Source organism: Mustela erminea, chromosome 15 (genome assembly GCF_009829155.1).
Source record: "Mustela erminea isolate mMusErm1 chromosome 15, mMusErm1.Pri, whole genome shotgun sequence".
Lineage (NCBI taxonomy): Eukaryota > Metazoa > Chordata > Mammalia > Carnivora > Mustelidae > Mustela > Mustela erminea.
In genome coordinates this window covers 72474719-72492014 of record NC_045628.1, presented here as the reverse complement: position 1 = coordinate 72492014, position 17296 = coordinate 72474719, and the positions used below count along the sequence as shown (strand labels likewise).

The 17296-nt window shown below is 32.1% G+C and overlaps 1 protein-coding gene across 3 annotated transcripts in view; it reads right to left on the bottom strand.

Moving 5' to 3' along the window:
• Positions 1–17296, bottom strand: part of N4BP2L2 (NEDD4 binding protein 2 like 2) — a 75791-nt gene that overhangs the window by 46094 nt on the left and 12401 nt on the right. For 2 of the 3 annotated variants that reach the window (XM_032315418.1, XM_032315419.1), the window contains exons 3-6: positions 16277–16401; positions 12512–12600; positions 12040–12116; positions 8735–8881 (exon numbers count right to left, since the gene is read on the bottom strand). In XM_032315418.1, the coding sequence (XP_032171309.1) occupies positions 8735–8881; positions 12040–12116; positions 12512–12600; positions 16277–16401 (438 nt within the window). The remainder of the gene's footprint in view (positions 1–8734; positions 8882–12039; positions 12117–12511; positions 12601–16276; positions 16402–17296) is intronic. The other variant, XM_032315420.1, reaches the window with a different exon arrangement.

The window sequence follows — 17296 nt, the reverse complement described above, 5'->3', positions numbered from 1 at the left end:
GATGGAATGTAGTAAGGGAAAGGGAGAGTTGTGCAAGTCAGGGTCAGGGAAGAAGCAGAGTTTAAATGAGGAGTGATATCATTTACATTAAAAAAAATTTTTTTTTAATTATACATTAGTTGCTCTGTGAATAAAATTATATATTGACAAAGAAAAGTGGGGAGACTACCATGCCCAAGTGAGAAATGATGAAATTTCATGGGGAAAGCTAAGATTAAGAACATTAGTTGCTCTACTTAGATCAATTGTGTCCTTACTATCAAAAGGTTGTTGATTGTTTTAGGGAGAAGACTACGTCTACCATTCAACAAATATTTTATTGACTCTTTTTAAAGGCACAAAGATCCAAAGTTCTTTGTAGTAGTAACCACAGGTGACAAGGAAGACCCTTTTATGGCACTCAGAATATAAGGTAATCAATCTTTTTTAGTAACTTGGGCTCTACTGGTTTTTGAAAAACAAAGGTGAGATAGAGAAGGAGAAATACCACTTTTGACCACTGTCCTACTAACCTTAACAATCAATTCCCTATTATTCCCAAATATTTTTAAAAATGGTTTTTTGGGGGCACCTGGGTGGTTCAGTAGGTTAAGCCTCTGCCTTCAGCTCAGGACACAGTCTCAGGGTCCTGGGATGGAGCCCTGCATCAGGCTCTCTACTTGTGATCTCCTGCTCAGATAAATAAACAAAAACTTTTTTAAAAAAATAAATAAAAATAAATAAAAATGGGTTTTTTTTCTTCTCATTAATTTTACATTAATTCAAATTGTCTGGCCCAGGCCAGGCCTCCTAATACATTTCTTGTACATACTTCAATTTACTTATATTTGAATTTAAATGTTTTAATCACATCTTTGCCAGTGTTACATTGTACTATATTCCAATAACCTCAAATCGATTGTGCTGCTTTCTAGGTCCTGAACTGAAAACTAATCTACTGATGAAACTAATGCCATTTCTTTTTTCAAGACGTCTTTTCTCTTCCAACAAAAATTCTACTTCTGATTTCACATTCAGAAACAATAAAAAAAAAAAACCACAATCTACTCTATGGATTAAGAAAATCCAAACAACATCCAGTCCTTCTATTTTTTTAGGTTAACTAAAACAAAATAAGGCCAATACTCAACAATAAGAATTCTTCATTTTGTATTTAGAGGTTTTCCTTGTAGAATCTAATTAACTCAATTTATTATTTATATATTAAACTTAATTAACTGGCTCTTTTATTGTTCTTTAATTTTGGAAAGTTAAACAATACGGAAGAAAAAGATGCTATTATAAAAGAAAGAAATGCGTAATTCTTCAGAAATTCAGAAAACTGATGTAATTTCCATAACATCTACTACTAGAGCAGACTTAAGGAATATGTGAACATTAAAAGAAAAATAAAGACCACTTACAGTGCTGATCTAGTCTGAGAAATATTGCCTCAAAATCAGCAAAACAAACAGCTTATGTAACTTAATCCGTTTATTGAATACTACACATTTCAAAAGCTAATTAAAATAAAAAAATTAAAATAAATTTTAAACATTAGAGCACAACTGCATGTGTAAAAATTCAATAGAAAAGATACTGCTGAAATATGATTATCAATTACATCAATGTATATTTTGTAGAAAACATTAAATACTCAATGGTATTTCTACTTTCAGTCATCTTAAAAACAGGACTCTAAATGGTCATTTAAAGGTTTCTATATTCAATTTTGTTACTAAATTAACATACCTTCAACCCTCTAAATCCAAAGGTACCACTAAGACTAATGAATCACTGGGAGCCTGGGTGGCTCAGTGGGCTGAGCTGCTGCTTTCAGCTCAGGTCATGTCAGGGTCCTGGGACTGAGTCCCACATTGGGCTCTCTGCTCAGCAGGGGGCCTGCTTCCCTTCCTCTTTGCCTGCCTCTCTGCCTACTTGTGATCTCTCTCTGTCAAATAAATAAATAGAACCTTTTAAAAAAAAAAAGACTAATGAATCACTGACCTCTACTTCAGAAGCCAATAATACATTATATGTTAATTAATCAAATTTAAATTTTAAAAAAGGTACATTAAAGATGCACTCAAATCGTCACTGGAATTTCTTTTCTACCTTAAAAAAAAGGCTATACTGGTAATAATTTTTGAAAAGATGACTATGTTTAAAAGATAAAATGGGCTAACTCTGGAAAACAGCATGGAGGTTCCTCAAAAAGTTGAAAATAAGAGTTACCCTATGACCCAGCAATTGCACTACTGGGTATTTACCATAAAGATACAAATGCAGTGATCCAAAGGGGCATGTGCACCTGAATGTTTATAGCAGTAAGGTTCACAATAGCCAAACTATGGAAAGAACCCAGATGTCCATCAACAGATGAATGGATAAAGATGTGGTATATATATATACAATAGAATACTATGCAGCCATCAAAAGAAATGAAATCTTGCCATTTGCAACATGTGGATGGAACTAGAGGGTATTATGCTAAACAAAATAAGTCAATCAGAGAAAGACAATTATCATATGATTTCCCTGATATGAGGAATTTGAGAGGCAAAGTGGAGTGTTTGGGGCATTGGCAAGGAAAAAAATGAAACAAGATGGGATTGGGAGGGAGACCAATGATGAGAGACTCTAAATCTCACAAAACAACCTGGCGGTTGCAGGGGGGAGAAGAGGTATGGAGAGGGTGGTTGGGTTATGGACATTGGGGAGGGTATGTGCTATGGTGAGTGCTGTGAAGTGTGTAAGCCTAATGATTCACAGACCTGTACTTCTGGGGCAATAAAACATTATATGTTAATTAATTAATTAATTAATTTTTAAAAGATTTTATTTGTGAGAGAGAGAACGCGCGCGCACGAGCACAGGCAGAGTGGTAGGCAGAGGCAGAGGGAGAAGCAAGCTCCCTGCCAAGCAAGGAGCCCGATGTGGGACTCGATCCCAGGATGCTGGGATCATGACCTGAGCCGAAGGCAGCAGCTTAACCAACTGAGCCACCCAGGCATCCCTATATGTTAATTAAAAAAAAAATTTAAAAATGAAAAAAAAAAGATAAAATGGGCTATCGTGAGGAATATGTCTGACCTAGAGTTGGATCCCAGTTACATATCTTCCCCAGAGAAATTTATGTTGGAGAACTTTGCTTAACCTCTGCTAAGTTACTGTTTCCTCTTCAGAAAACCCTTGTAGGACTGCTATGAAAACTCTGAACATGTTAACAATCACAATTACAACACAGCCTGGCACTGACAGACATCAAATAAATGGCAGCTACTTAAATGAATATTATATTAAGGCTTGTTGCTATTAAATTCTTATTGCTCACTGTAGCAGCATTCCACAATATAAAGCACTTGTAGAGGTTGAACTCAAAACAAGCTATCAGCTTTCCTTCAAAATCACTCCATTCTTTAATAAGAGTGGTCTAAAGAATCATGATGTATCACTGATTTCTACAATACTGAATTCCCAACTACTACTTACCAACAAGACTATCATCATTACGCTTAAGCATTATAAAATAAATTTTTCTTGAATTAAGATCCAAGAACTATGCCATGCTTATGGGATTCTTAGACTTTTATAAATCTTTCCAAGTATTTTCATATCTATGTTCTAACTAAATAGCAGGGTCAGGAAACCAACTACAAAGCTGCTGGTCTATAAATTTAACATGGTTAATTAAATTAAGTTTCCTAAGGAACAGTGAGTTCACTGAAACATAGGAGGGGAGAATTTACTGCCATTTTTGTCAGCCACTTACCATCCCACCATCTTCATTAAAAATGTTATGCAGTTACACAAGGATGGCTGAGCAGAAAATGGACAGAAGAAAAAGAAAATGTGTACAGGAAAGACTATGAAAGAAGAAACACAATTCCTAATACTATTAAAGACAAAAAACAGAAAGAAAGAATAATAAAGGCAGAGGAAAAACCCACAATCCCCTCCCAAAATCAAATTTCATTTTGTAATACTAAAAAAACTTAAAGAGTTCAGGATTATAATTGAATAGACACTACGGAGTTGTACAACTGTAACTGACAGCTGTAGATGAACTAACCCCAAGGGCAAAACTTTGATCAGGAATGCAGTTAAAACTGCAAAACAAAAAAGTAATATATATAAAGTGTATTTCAAAGGACTCTACTGAACTTGAACACAATTTTAAACATGAATGAACACATTATTTCCCTATTATTATTATTTCCCTTTAGTTACTAATAATTTGAATGGCAAAAAAGCCCCTAGGTCATCTTAAAAATCTCTCAGTCTTCCCACTAATTTACAAAAAGTTTAATTAAAAAAAAAACCTACTGCAATATTTACAACTGGAAGACATTCCCAAATGAAGTATTCAGTTACTCACCAAGGTAGGGGTAATGCTTGTTAATGTGATGTGTCTTGTTCTACAATTAGGAGACAAAATGTAACTGTGTCTATGCTAAATAAAATAAAATTATCTTATTCATACTTAAATTTAAGACAGTTACTGAAATTAATGGGTCCTACACTGGGAAATGTATTATAATATGTGATTACCACAATTATCACACCTGGAACACAACAGGGTTATCATTTAGAGAATAAAATTTGTTAGGGAAAAGGAGAAAGAAGAGATTATTTCTAATCTAAATTACTAAAATAAAGTTCTATTAAATGCACCCTAAAGTCAAATTTTCCAACAGACACAGCCTTATTAGCTCGAGGCTCTCTTTTCAAAAAGTTATTTGTGCTATTCCTTCCCCTTGTTTCTGTGCATAATTTGACAGTGACAATGTGTTTAAAATTTTCACAGAAGATATATTAAAAATTAAGCTTACAAATGTATTCTATTATAAAACCTATGCCTCTTAATCTACTCTAAATAAAGAAACTGAATATAAATGATAATAAGTCTATTACAAGTTTTCTGAACCTGGCTGCAAACATCATAATTATAAATTTTTCAAAGTCTGCTCTACAATTTACAAACCATGCAAAAAGTGAAAACTTTTTGGACTTAAGATACTTAGCAATTTGAATCAAATGAATTGAATTAATTTAAATGTTGTTTTAAATATAAAAAAGGAATCAGAAAGACACAAGAGAAAATCACTAACTACTCCTCTTTCAGAACTTATTTCATTGAACAAATTAAACAGTATCTTTTACCATCGCAAGGATTTTAAGAAGAAATCTGATATACATATAGGGAAACAAGTTATTTTAATAATACCTTAATCTTAAAAATAAAATATAAATTGGTATGCCAATCTTAATTAGTAAAGAGAAAGAAAACCATCACAAAGGAGATGTTCATTTATCTCTTACAAAATCACTACTTCCTCTGTAAATTCACAAAAATTACATCTAACAATTTTAATGGGAAAAATTTTTTATTTATAAATTATAACCTATAAAATTTAACTTTAAAACCATTAACTCAGGGGCACCTGGGTGGCTCAGTGGGTTAAGCCGCTGCCTTCGGCTCAGGTCATGATCTCCGGGTCCTGGGATCGAGTCCCGCATCGGACTCTCTGCTCAGCAGGGAGCCTGCTTCCCCCTCTCTCTCTGCCTACCTCTCTGCCTACTTGTGATCTCTCTCTGTCAAATAAATAAATAAAATCTTTAAAAAAAAAAAAAAAACCATTAACTCAATCTTCTTTTTCTGCTACTACTAAATATTCTGAATGGTTACTGTAACAAAACTAAACAATATTGTTATGATTCTAGACTAAGGTGTTACTCTAATGGGTTGCAAATGTTAGAATCACACACACACACACACACACACACACAATCTTCAGCCCTAATAACAAACTCTCAGTTACTGCATTTATGTTAGAATACTAAATAAAACTTCAATGAAGACTAGCAAACCTATCTGATCAAGGCACTAATATATAAACAACCACATTCTTCGCATTTACAAAGAGAACACCACCAATTTCTTCATAAATACTTTAAAAACCAGGCTCAGAAAATCAGACATTTCTGCAACAAAAACTCACATGTGGTCAAAGTAAGTATTTCACATCCTCTGAAATCATGAACTCTTCTAGAAGTTACCTATACATAAAACTAGAAAATTCCACAATCTATATTAATTAGGTAAGAAGTAACCGAACTTCAAATACTTAAATCCACCCTAGTGCTCCAACAACAAAATACAACCCAATCTTTTATAAACAATCTTACTTTAAAACAGACATAAAATATTAAAAAGTTAAAATTTTCTTTTGAAAAGGTGAATACGGAAAATAAAGGTTACCTATTTAAAAAGCAGTACCAACAGTTCAACTTAACGACCACATGAAGTATTTTTGCTAGCAGGACTATGACATATAGAAAACTATAAATTTGCTTATCAAAAAGGAAGAGATTTTTATACTAAGCCTATAAAAAAACAACTTAGTTTAAGCTGCATTCTGCTTAACGAAAGTATTTTATCTTAGTTAAATATGATGACTAATGCTGCATTTATTCTCTGGGATGGAGACCAACTTAGAATGAGGCATAGCAATTGGGGGCTATTCCATTAAGAATATAACTGGGGGAGAAAACACCCAAGAATATCTGAATACAAGAAAAATTCTGATGAAATATCTTTAATCAGTAAATTCCTTTGATTTTTAAAGATTTTTATAGACTTAAAGCAATGACTTATGACAGTGATTTTGGTATATTTTATTGCATACTCATGATTATCATTCAAAAAATAAAAATAAAATTAACCAGAATGATAACTGGGGAACTATTAATTTAATATATTTAGAGGAACTACTAATTTTCAGTGCTTAAAAAAAATCTTCGAAGTTTTTCAGAATGTTAATTTCTCTGCCTCAATATGGATTTACACTAAAATAAATCAGCAATGATTAATAATCTCTACATGATTATTTAAGTACTCAGAAGTACTAAAAGATGAAGTTGACCCATAATAAAATCTGGAAATTTATTTCAGACCTACTGTCTAACATGAACATATTTCTTTGTAATTTGTAACTTTCAAAGGCAATTCTCTACTTCCTTAAAATAAATTGTGCTAATTTTGCATCTATTAATCATAAACTATAGATTCATAGCACTATTACTCCCAATAGTTTTATAAAGACAGAGGGAAAGGAACACACAGTATATAATATCTAACAGTTGTTTCACCTGTCCCCAAATTAAATCCGTCTGTACTATTTTCAATTTGTGCTAATGTACACAGTAAAATACTGGAAAACACAAGCCTAAATACCAAGAAGTATTACTCTGAAACAAAATACATGAAAATAGCAGATGAAGAAAATGTGTAGATGTATAAATATATATACATTTACACACAAAACATGAATTAGCATATTTACTATATATTAAGATGAATACATACAAACATGTGTTAAACAAAATAAAGCAAACTAATATCCATTCAAATGTAAACAGCAGTAAATAGAAATCATATTCTTATCTCCCTAAAGGCAATGTAATACAGACCTTGTTGATAGTATTGTATTTAGTTTTGAGACTTGCACTTAGAATTACTTAAAAAGTAATATATAAATGTGGGAGAATATTTAAAGTAAGGTTGAAAAGAACAGCAAAAGGTTTAAACAACAGAAGAAAGATTACTCGATTTAGGATGTGCTGGGTTAGGAGAAAGTTAATGGGCCATGAAATATTATCATGTAAAACATCTGAAGGATCGTAACTTTTTTTTTTAATAGCATGTAACCAGTTGGGGCTTTTTCCTTAAAAAGACCAAATCAAAGATGAGCATGAATTATAAAGTCTCAGAAATGAATTCCATTTCAGCTTTTAAATTTTAAGTGACAAAACACAATCTAATAAACTATTCAATAAGACATATAGCTCGTCAACAAAAAAACTGAAATGAGGAGAAATAAAATATCCTACAAGACAAATCTTACCATTAATGCTAAGAATGTGTCCAAAATAGTTTTTATATTAGTATTATATACTGTTAAATAGAGAAAAGTGTTATCAGAATAACCTGAAAAGCTTTTTCTAAGTATACAGTGATTTCCCTATTTATCCATTCCAGATTTGGGGGGTGTGGAGGGATAGGGGGATGGTTTGAGAAGGGTGATGAATATAGGTATATATATTATGAATATGTATATTATGGAGAAAACCACCCAGGTGGTTGACACACCTACTGCTGTATAGCATTTGATGGAGAATTTAATTAAGTGATATGCTAATTATAACTTAGAAATATTTCTGTCATACAGATGAATTTGCACAAACATACTTTTACCGGTATAATGAATCAACTGAGGTGCCTACATCAAGTATTTCTTATATATTTAAGGTAGTTAAGAAAAAATACTAATATTTTATGAAAAGTTAGATTTAGGTAAGAGCTGTAAAACTACTCAACATTATTTACAAAATAGATACAATTAGTTTAAAAACTCGGTTGTAGAAAAACTATTCTAGGTCCTACCCACTCCACTAAGGTGTTCTCATAATAACCCAAGGGAATTACAACAAGAAATTATAAAAGCATTTAAAAAACAATTTTATATAATTTTTATTTACACTTTAGGATTTAAACAACTTGTGGGGAACATCCTTTGTGAGGCAACATAGTCTTTTTTTTTTTTTTTTTTTTTAAGTTTAAACTATTTAAACTCCAAGACAGGCTCACTAATTTTTTTCAAGGGCAAGCAACAAATGTGTTAGCTGAAAATAGCCAGTTTAATGATTATTTGTAACAGAGACTTGATTATGTGAGCCTAGAGAGCCTCCCCACCTCTGTGTCCCCTGTGAAGGAGGAGGTCTTTGTGTGCTTTTGTGTGGCGGTTCCACTGAATTCATTACAATAGAGATGGACATTTCATATTCATAACGATCCAACATCTGAGCAATCTTCTTTCGAGATACACCATGTTTATTCCTCCTACCAAAAAAGAAAAGGATTTTAATTCTTTAGAATGTCTAGGTTTAGAGACTAAGCTGTTTTAGAGTACAGATTCTAAATTGTATTTACAAATAAATACTAAAAGATACAACTCATTCACCCACATTTTAAACAAAAAAAAATTTACACTGGCTCTCAAAAATTTGAACAATATAATATTTTTTAAAGATTTAAAGATACCACAAATCACAGCAAAATGTTAACTGGTAATATCTTTGTCACATAAAACTAACTACCAATTCACTGAACCACAGAGTTAATCTTCCCCCTCTTTTAATAACAAAATCAAAGACTATGAGACAGTGTACTGGGAATTATAGAGGACGTGAGTGAACTTCTAAGATTACAAAAATCAGTATGAAATATTTATTACTTTTCAAAGTTATGTTAGGACACTTCCTTTTGCATTTTTAAAATTTATTACCAATACCAAATGATTATTAGAAATATAACAACTTGGACATATTTCACAAACATAATGTTGAGTGACAGAAACTAGGCACAGTGAACACATACTGTATTTTACTTATATGAAGTTTGAAAAAAAACCTATGGTGTTAGGCAAAACATGTTTTAGAAAAAAAGACATTTAAAACATATAAAGAAAAAATGTACATTAAAGAGAAGGAAGTAATTACCAGGGAATTATTACTGGGAAAAGGAATTCATATAACTTCTGAGGTGTTGGTAACATTCCTATATAATGGTTAAGTGAGTATCTGCCTTTACAAGAAATTTGTTAAGCTGTGTATTTATATTTTATGTCATTTTCTGTGAGTTTAATTGTAACAACAAAAAGTGGTTTAAAATTATTTTTGACCCTCAAAAACATTTTTCAATTTATTTTACCCTTGTAATTTTCTATAACTTGACTTGGACATGGCAAAACACATAGCAACATATTTTACATTTAATATTATAGTTCTAGATTTACTAATGCTAATTAATTTTTCCCAGAAAAGAGAGACAAAGAAAATGTTTACTTTTTAAACTGTTTTTGTTTATGTTCAAAATAAGAAGAAAAAGCAAAAAGGACTAGAAGATAAAAAAAAGAAAAAGAGGGATCTGAAGTTGAAATTGACAAGATATGACTAAATCCACAAGATGTCAAAATTGGTAAATTCCATCAATTTACCAAAAAAATAATCTGTCAAACTATTCTGCATTATCAGTTAAACTGACTTTATTTTGTAAAGTCAATTATATTAAAGAATTCTAATAAACTTCAACAGTCCCTCAAATGTTAATGAAGCCTAACTGTATTTCATCAATTCATTTATTCTGCATAACTCAAACAGCTTTAGTTTTTAAACTTCCATCTCTTCTAACTGAGGTGTATTATACACACAGAAGCAGATGAGTAATACTAGTCACTCATAAATCTATCTGTTTTACTCAATATGAACACATGGTGTGCAAATCAGAAAGGGAAAAAAGGGTAACAAAATGAATAAAAGGTGGGGGAAAAAGAAATTAGTTGAACATCACACACAGAATAACATTTAAGATGAAAGAGGGCAAGCTGAGGTGAAGGAAAAAACTGGTCTTTAAAAAAAGGAAGTGATGGCTGCACAACTCTGTGCATATATGGTTGACCGTTGAACAACAAAGGTTTGAACAGTGGCAGGTCCACTTACATGTGGCTTTTTTCAATAAATACAGCACAGTAAAAAAGCCATATGTAAGTGGACCTAGGAGGGCACGTGATATAATGAGCACTGGGTATTATATGTAACTGATGAATCACTAAACTCTGCCTCTGAAACTAATAAAATACTGTATTTATTGGACTGAATTTAAATAAAAAATAAGAAGTAAACATAGTATAGTACTATAAATGTACTTTCTCTTCCTTATGATTTTCCTAATAACATTTTCTTTTCTTTAGCTTACTTTACTGTAAGAATACAGTATATAATACAGGTAACATGTGAAACAGGTGTTAATCAACTGTTTATGTTTTCAGTAAGGCTTCTGGTCAACAGTAGGCTATTAGTAGTCAAGATTTGGGGGAAATCAAAAGTCATCATCAAAAACAGACTCAAAAATCCATTATCTGTGGATTTTTGACTGTCCCAAAAGTCAGCACTCCTAACCCCTACACTGCTCAAGAGCCGACTGCACCGAAAATCATAATTGTACACTTTTAATGTATAAAATGTAAGGTATGTGAATTACATTTCAAAGTTGTTACAGAAAAGAAGAGAGGGAGAATAAAAACAAAGAAAGAAAAAAAGTCATAGGAAACCCAGTGCATGAGGGGAAAGGGATAAAGGTGAAAACAAATAGAAAGCCAGGACTGAAAGTAATAGAAGTCCTCAACCGCTCACCACTAAGTTTGAAATCTAAAATGGTCTGAAAATTGTTTTCAGATTTTGTTGACTCATACGGCACAAAATCTAACCAAATCTGTACTCTTTTGGCAGCACAATCTACTCAGAACAAACATTAGATTATGCAGAATCTTTCTTATCTAATCAGAGGATTAGTAGTGACTTGCTACAGGAAAAATAAGATGTGTGTGATTATGGCATGCTACCCCAAGCTTTATTAGGGGTATTATGATTATGTGTATGTACTATATTACCTTTCTATTTAGAAAACAAACAAACAAAAACAAACCCTGAATTCTAAAACACACTGATTACAAGGGTCTTGGACTATGAATCTGTAGTAGTAAAGATGGAAAAGAGAAAGAAGATGAAAGCCCCAGGAAAACAGGTGATGAGACCTAAAATGGGAAGAAAAGTTTGAAGGGCAATGCAGGTAAGTGGGCTACTTAAAACCAGAAGGAAAAGTTCTAACTTTTCCCTCAAAGTGTTCTGGATCTCCACTAGCGTTCAATAAACTATGAAACAATGTAGGAATTAACAAGAGGAAAAAGTAACACACACACTTAACAAGGAAAATTTAATAAAACTGACCATGGGAATGTGCCCCAAGAAACTCTGAATTTAAGTCAATGTTCCTCTTGACAGAAAGTAAGTAGAGTCCCCATTCACAAAGAGCAAACATTCAACAAGCAAAAGCTAGTATATAGTAAAGAAACTGATCGTGTAAAGGAGAAAAGAAAAAAAAGATGAAGACTCAAAAAAACTTTTCAAAGATAAGGATTCAAAAAAATTTGAGTGCCTTACTTTTCTAATTCTTCAGGATCAAATTTCCACCAAGTTTCAGGTTCATGAAACTCTACTCTGTATCCTTTTCCTATGGCCTACACAAAGGAAAGGAAGAAAACAAAAACCCAGAGAATACTTCTTAAAGTAAAAAAGAAGGCAGATAAATAGAAGTTCCATTTAGACAATACATCTAAATTTGTTCGACCAAGAAACATTTTACTTTTAAATAATATTGTTCACAAAAATATTAAGACCACATAACTGGACAATTTTGAATTACTGTCTTCAAGTCCAGGCAAAACTAACAAGATGAGCATATTTCTTAGTAAATATCATTCCCAGTTTTTTAGAAACTAAGTTAATGAACACACCTCTTTAGAAAACAGGGACAAATGTTTATGTAATGAAGATCAAAGTAACCAAAATTTCAGAGTATGAAAAAACTGGTAAGAATAAAATATTAAAAAACTTTCTCATATCACATATTTACCATTTCCACATATGGTTTCATTTCCCAAGCTTGTGTATTAGTGTTGTCTATTATAACTGGAGATCTCCCCTGATTGATAGCTTGTTTTGCTGAAATAAAAAATATATTTAAAAAACAAAAACAAAAACCAGAGAACTATTAGATTAAAATATAAAAAATAAAATTTAAACATTCATTATTATGAAATTTTCTACATCTGTACTTAAAACTAGAACTATGCAATCACTTGAGTTAGTGGGGTGGGAAGAAAAAGGACCTCACTAGAGTAAAAGGGAATTAAGAAACATAATCACAGGCAATGTGTATTCTCTGGATCAGATGCTGGTTTTGATAATGACATTTGGGGAAAAATATTTTCTTGAATTCAAACTAAGGAAGCCTTCAGAATACAGCTAACTTTGAATTACAGGAAATACAAGATCAAGTTACTCTGAATACAGTCTGAGTATGAAAAGAGGTGAGCATTTATTGACATGGAAAGATGAAGACTGTTACCTGAAAACGGAAAATTATACCGCAGTATACTAAGTATGACCTTACTTTGGTCAAAATACAGAGATCTGGGAAGAGTTACTAAATATCAAAAGTGGTCATCTGAAGGTAACAGGAATATCAGCCATCTATGCTTATCTGTATTTGCCAATATTCTACAATTATAAATAATGCTTCTGAAATAAGAAACTTAAGTAAACTAAGTAACACAGTTCAAATGACTTTGTAAGTATTTTTTAGGACTAGAATTCTCAAAGTAGGAGCTGGGATCACATGGAAATTTTCTAACCTACATCTTCCTATCCCTTTGCCATCTCTTCCCCCATGAGGTAAGAATCACTGCCACAGTGAGCCACTGTTAACAACAGGAGTGTGTGTACCCCTAAATGGAAATAGACAAGAAACATAATTAAGAACCTACAATAAAATTTAAAAGGCTGAGGCAAAAGGCAATGATATGGAAGTATTGTTGGGACTTAGAATTCAAAACACTAAATTTTACATAATGAAAACACACAGATGTCTAAGGGCAGACAGAATTCTAATGGTTAGTTAAGTAATAATGACTATGGTAGAATACATATTTGGAAGAAGATGTCTCTAAATACCAACAGAATTTTAGAATTTGGGTCACACATAGGATATCAAGATGCCATCATCTTACATTGTTCTATCCCCAATCAAATGGTAAACCAATCTTCCATTTAAAAAAAAAAAACTTACTAAGCTAAACCTCTTAATGTCTAATAGTTAGGCTGGCACCTCCAAGAAGTTATATTCTAGAAGAGAAGCTTAATAATCAAATTAAATATCTGATCTGCAGGAATGGGGAGATTATCCTCTTTCCATGAAAAATCATCATGCAATACCACATTCTAATATATTCCAGGAGGGAAGGGTTCCTAAGTAAATAATGTTTGAATACCCTGATAACAAGAGTCATTTCTTAAAATTACTACCATGCTCTTAAGAAACAAAATGACAACTTGGGGAGCTTTTTAATTTACAGGTGGTCTAAGATGAATTTAGATTCTTCTAATAATATACATGAAGCAGAGAGAGATTCCCAGAATGGTAACTGGCATTTGAAAGTGTTCAATAAACATCTTTTAAAAGAAATTTAGTCTTAAGTAAGTCATGCTTATAATTTTCAAAATGTCCAATGATTGCTAGTTACCATTCCCTTGAAAAAATTTAGGCTATACTGATAGTAAAACTAGTAGTGTATCTAAACAGCTTTTTATTCAGAAAGTGTAACTCAAATAAAAAGTGTAGCTTTTTATTCAGAAAGTGTAGCATAAACATTTTAATGTACTATTCAGACTGGTATTACAAAGAGAAAAAAAGTCCCATACAAACAAATTTCACAGTCCACTAAAGATACACTATCTCTGCCCACTGCCTTTATTCATTCCATTCATCACCTACTACTATTCTCTTTAACCTCAGTCCAGTAACCCCCCAAATTTTTTGGAATTGCAATACCATCATTACTTGATTTACGCAGTAATGTTCTGTGGCATAATGTTCTGTGGAGAATCCCACAGTGTTACAGAACCAATACTAAGAAACAATCTTATAATCAAACTTATTTCACATTAAATTTTTTACTCAAAAATATCCTCACTGAAATTTCTTACTGTGAAAACTGACAATTAAAAAAAAAACATTCATTCTGTTTTTCCTGTAAATACTGTACTTTAGGACAAACCTAGTTGCTATTTCTAGGTGAAAAGTTCTTCATTACAGAAGAATTCTAGCAATGGAAGGAATGTTAGATCTAGAAAATCACCATTTAGCTACCTCTAATGAACACTCTCATTCAGTTAACAATTCACTGTTGGATAAAACCATCAGACGTAAGGTTGATCAGGAATTTGATAATGGAAAGAGTAAGCTGTTTCTTTGAAGTTATTAATCTATCTTAGTATCACTAGAACTGGGACAACCAGAATTATGCTTACCAAAAAAAAAAGCTGAACCTAATAAATCCTCCTGTCTAGAACTAATTTCTATTTAAGGAAATACAGGAGAAGAACAAGATAAATAGTTACAAGGAAGCAAAGAGAAAACTACAAAATATGGAACATTCTATAGACAACCAACTTCTGCAACAAATTAATGTTAAAAAGGCAAAAGGGGGATAAAAAGAGGAAAGAGATTAATAAACTTAAAGGTAACAAACTAAATGTACTACCAGGACCTGGCATGTATCCTGATTCAAAGAGAACAACTATAAAGAAATATTTAAGACAAGGAGAAATTTCATTACAGGCTGGGTATTCTATGATGTTAAGGATTTTTTTTTTTTTAAAGGTGTGATGATGGTACTGCAATTAAATAAAATGCCATTAAGTAAGAAAAATTTAAATGCAAGATGCCTGATGTCTAAAATCTGCTTTAAGTACCCTAGCAATTAAAAAAGGGGGGGATTCAAACAAAAAAGATAAAGCCAATAAGGCAAAATCTTGATAAATGATAATAATTCTGAGTGATGGGAGGTATGATAGTCACTGTAACCTAAGTTAGATTTAAATTTTTCATAAGAAAAAAAATTTGTTTAATCATTAATATATTCTTCATCTTTTAAAAAAGAAACCAAGTTACCTACTTAGTTCTAGATCAAAAATTTTCAATCCTGACTGCAACATTAGAATATCTGGGTAACTTTCACAAAAAATACTGTTGTTTAGATCCACTCCAGACCAACTAAATGAGAATCTCTGGGGCTAAGATTCAGGCGTAAGTTTTTTTAAAAGGCCCCCAGGTGACTCAAATGTGCAGTCTATCCCAGAATGGGAAAAAAACTCAGTGATATGCTTCTAAAAAATGTATTTAAAGTAGACTTTTGTAGAGTAATGTCAACAGGAAAAAGTTTAATATTCACAGGCATTATATTAAGCCTTAGAAAACATTAGCATTACTCTCAAGGAAATAACTTTTGAGAATATACAACAGTATGAAGAGTTCTTTGAATTTATTTATGAGGTATAAAATAAAGGCTATCAAAATATCCCACATCTCTATTTTACCAGCTCATATCGGTATACTATTTACAATTTATAAAATATACCTATCTAAATCCTCTAATTTAACAACAACCTTGATCAAGTAAGGCAAGTATAAATATCATGGCTTCTAACAGATGAACAAGCTACTCTCAAAGCTATTTAAATAGCTTGCCCAAATCACTCCGCTGGTAAAAGTCAAGTTGAGAATAAAAACTAACTCCTAGCCAAATATTCCATCCCAAAGACTTGGCCCAAAACAAACCTCTGTTCTGGTTCCAGTCATGAGCATCACCAAGTTGATTAACATTATACCTGTACCCATCTTGATGGTGAAAATAGTCATCAGTGCTGAACACAATGCCATCCCGACTTTGACCAAGCAGAATTCTGTTAATGAAAGAAATCATAAGGTGCCATTTATAAAATCTATAACCATCAAAGATAAGCCACACAGGAAAGGTTATTAAATGAATCTCTGGTACTTACCTGTAAATATATTGCAAACAAAACAGAACAGGAGCAGAAACTTAAAAAGTTTTCAGATTTCAAATACCACTTCACACTTAAATCTATAGAATTACAATCAGTAAAAAAAGATTTTTAGGTGGCAATTGTACTAACTGGCATTTGTACTGCCACTTTTAAAAACATTCTTCAACCAATCCCAAAATCATGTCAACTATTATCCATGTTTAACTTTAGTGAATTTGTATGTGGTATCTAAAATTCCCTAAATTGGGCACCTGGGTGGCTCAGTTGGTTAAGCAACTGCCTTCAGCTCAGGTCATGATTCCAGAGTCCCAAGATCAAGTCCCGCATTGGGCTCCCAGCTCCACAGGGATCTCCCTATGATCTTCTCCCCTTTCATGCTCTCTCTCACTGTCTCAACTCTTTCAAATAAATAAATAAAATCTTTATAAATAACAAATAATAATAAATTTAGTGCAATAAGTAACCTAAAAGGCAAATGAATAAGCCTAACCAAGCAATTCAGAGGGGGAAAACTCTATTTGACCTAAGATAGCTTTACTAAACCCATTTCCACAAAGCACAAACCTACATGACCTAAAAGTGGAAGTCACAAATAGCTTGAGACTTAAAGTTTTGAAATAACCTGTGATCCTTCAAAGTATAATCAAACTTTAAAACTAAGAGATTAAATTACTAAATGAAGTAAATTGTTAAACACTTAATAAAGAACACACTCTTCACCATAAGTCAATGATAATCAAACTTCATTCTCACAATATAATACCACCTTAAATTTCTAAGCATGGGGATG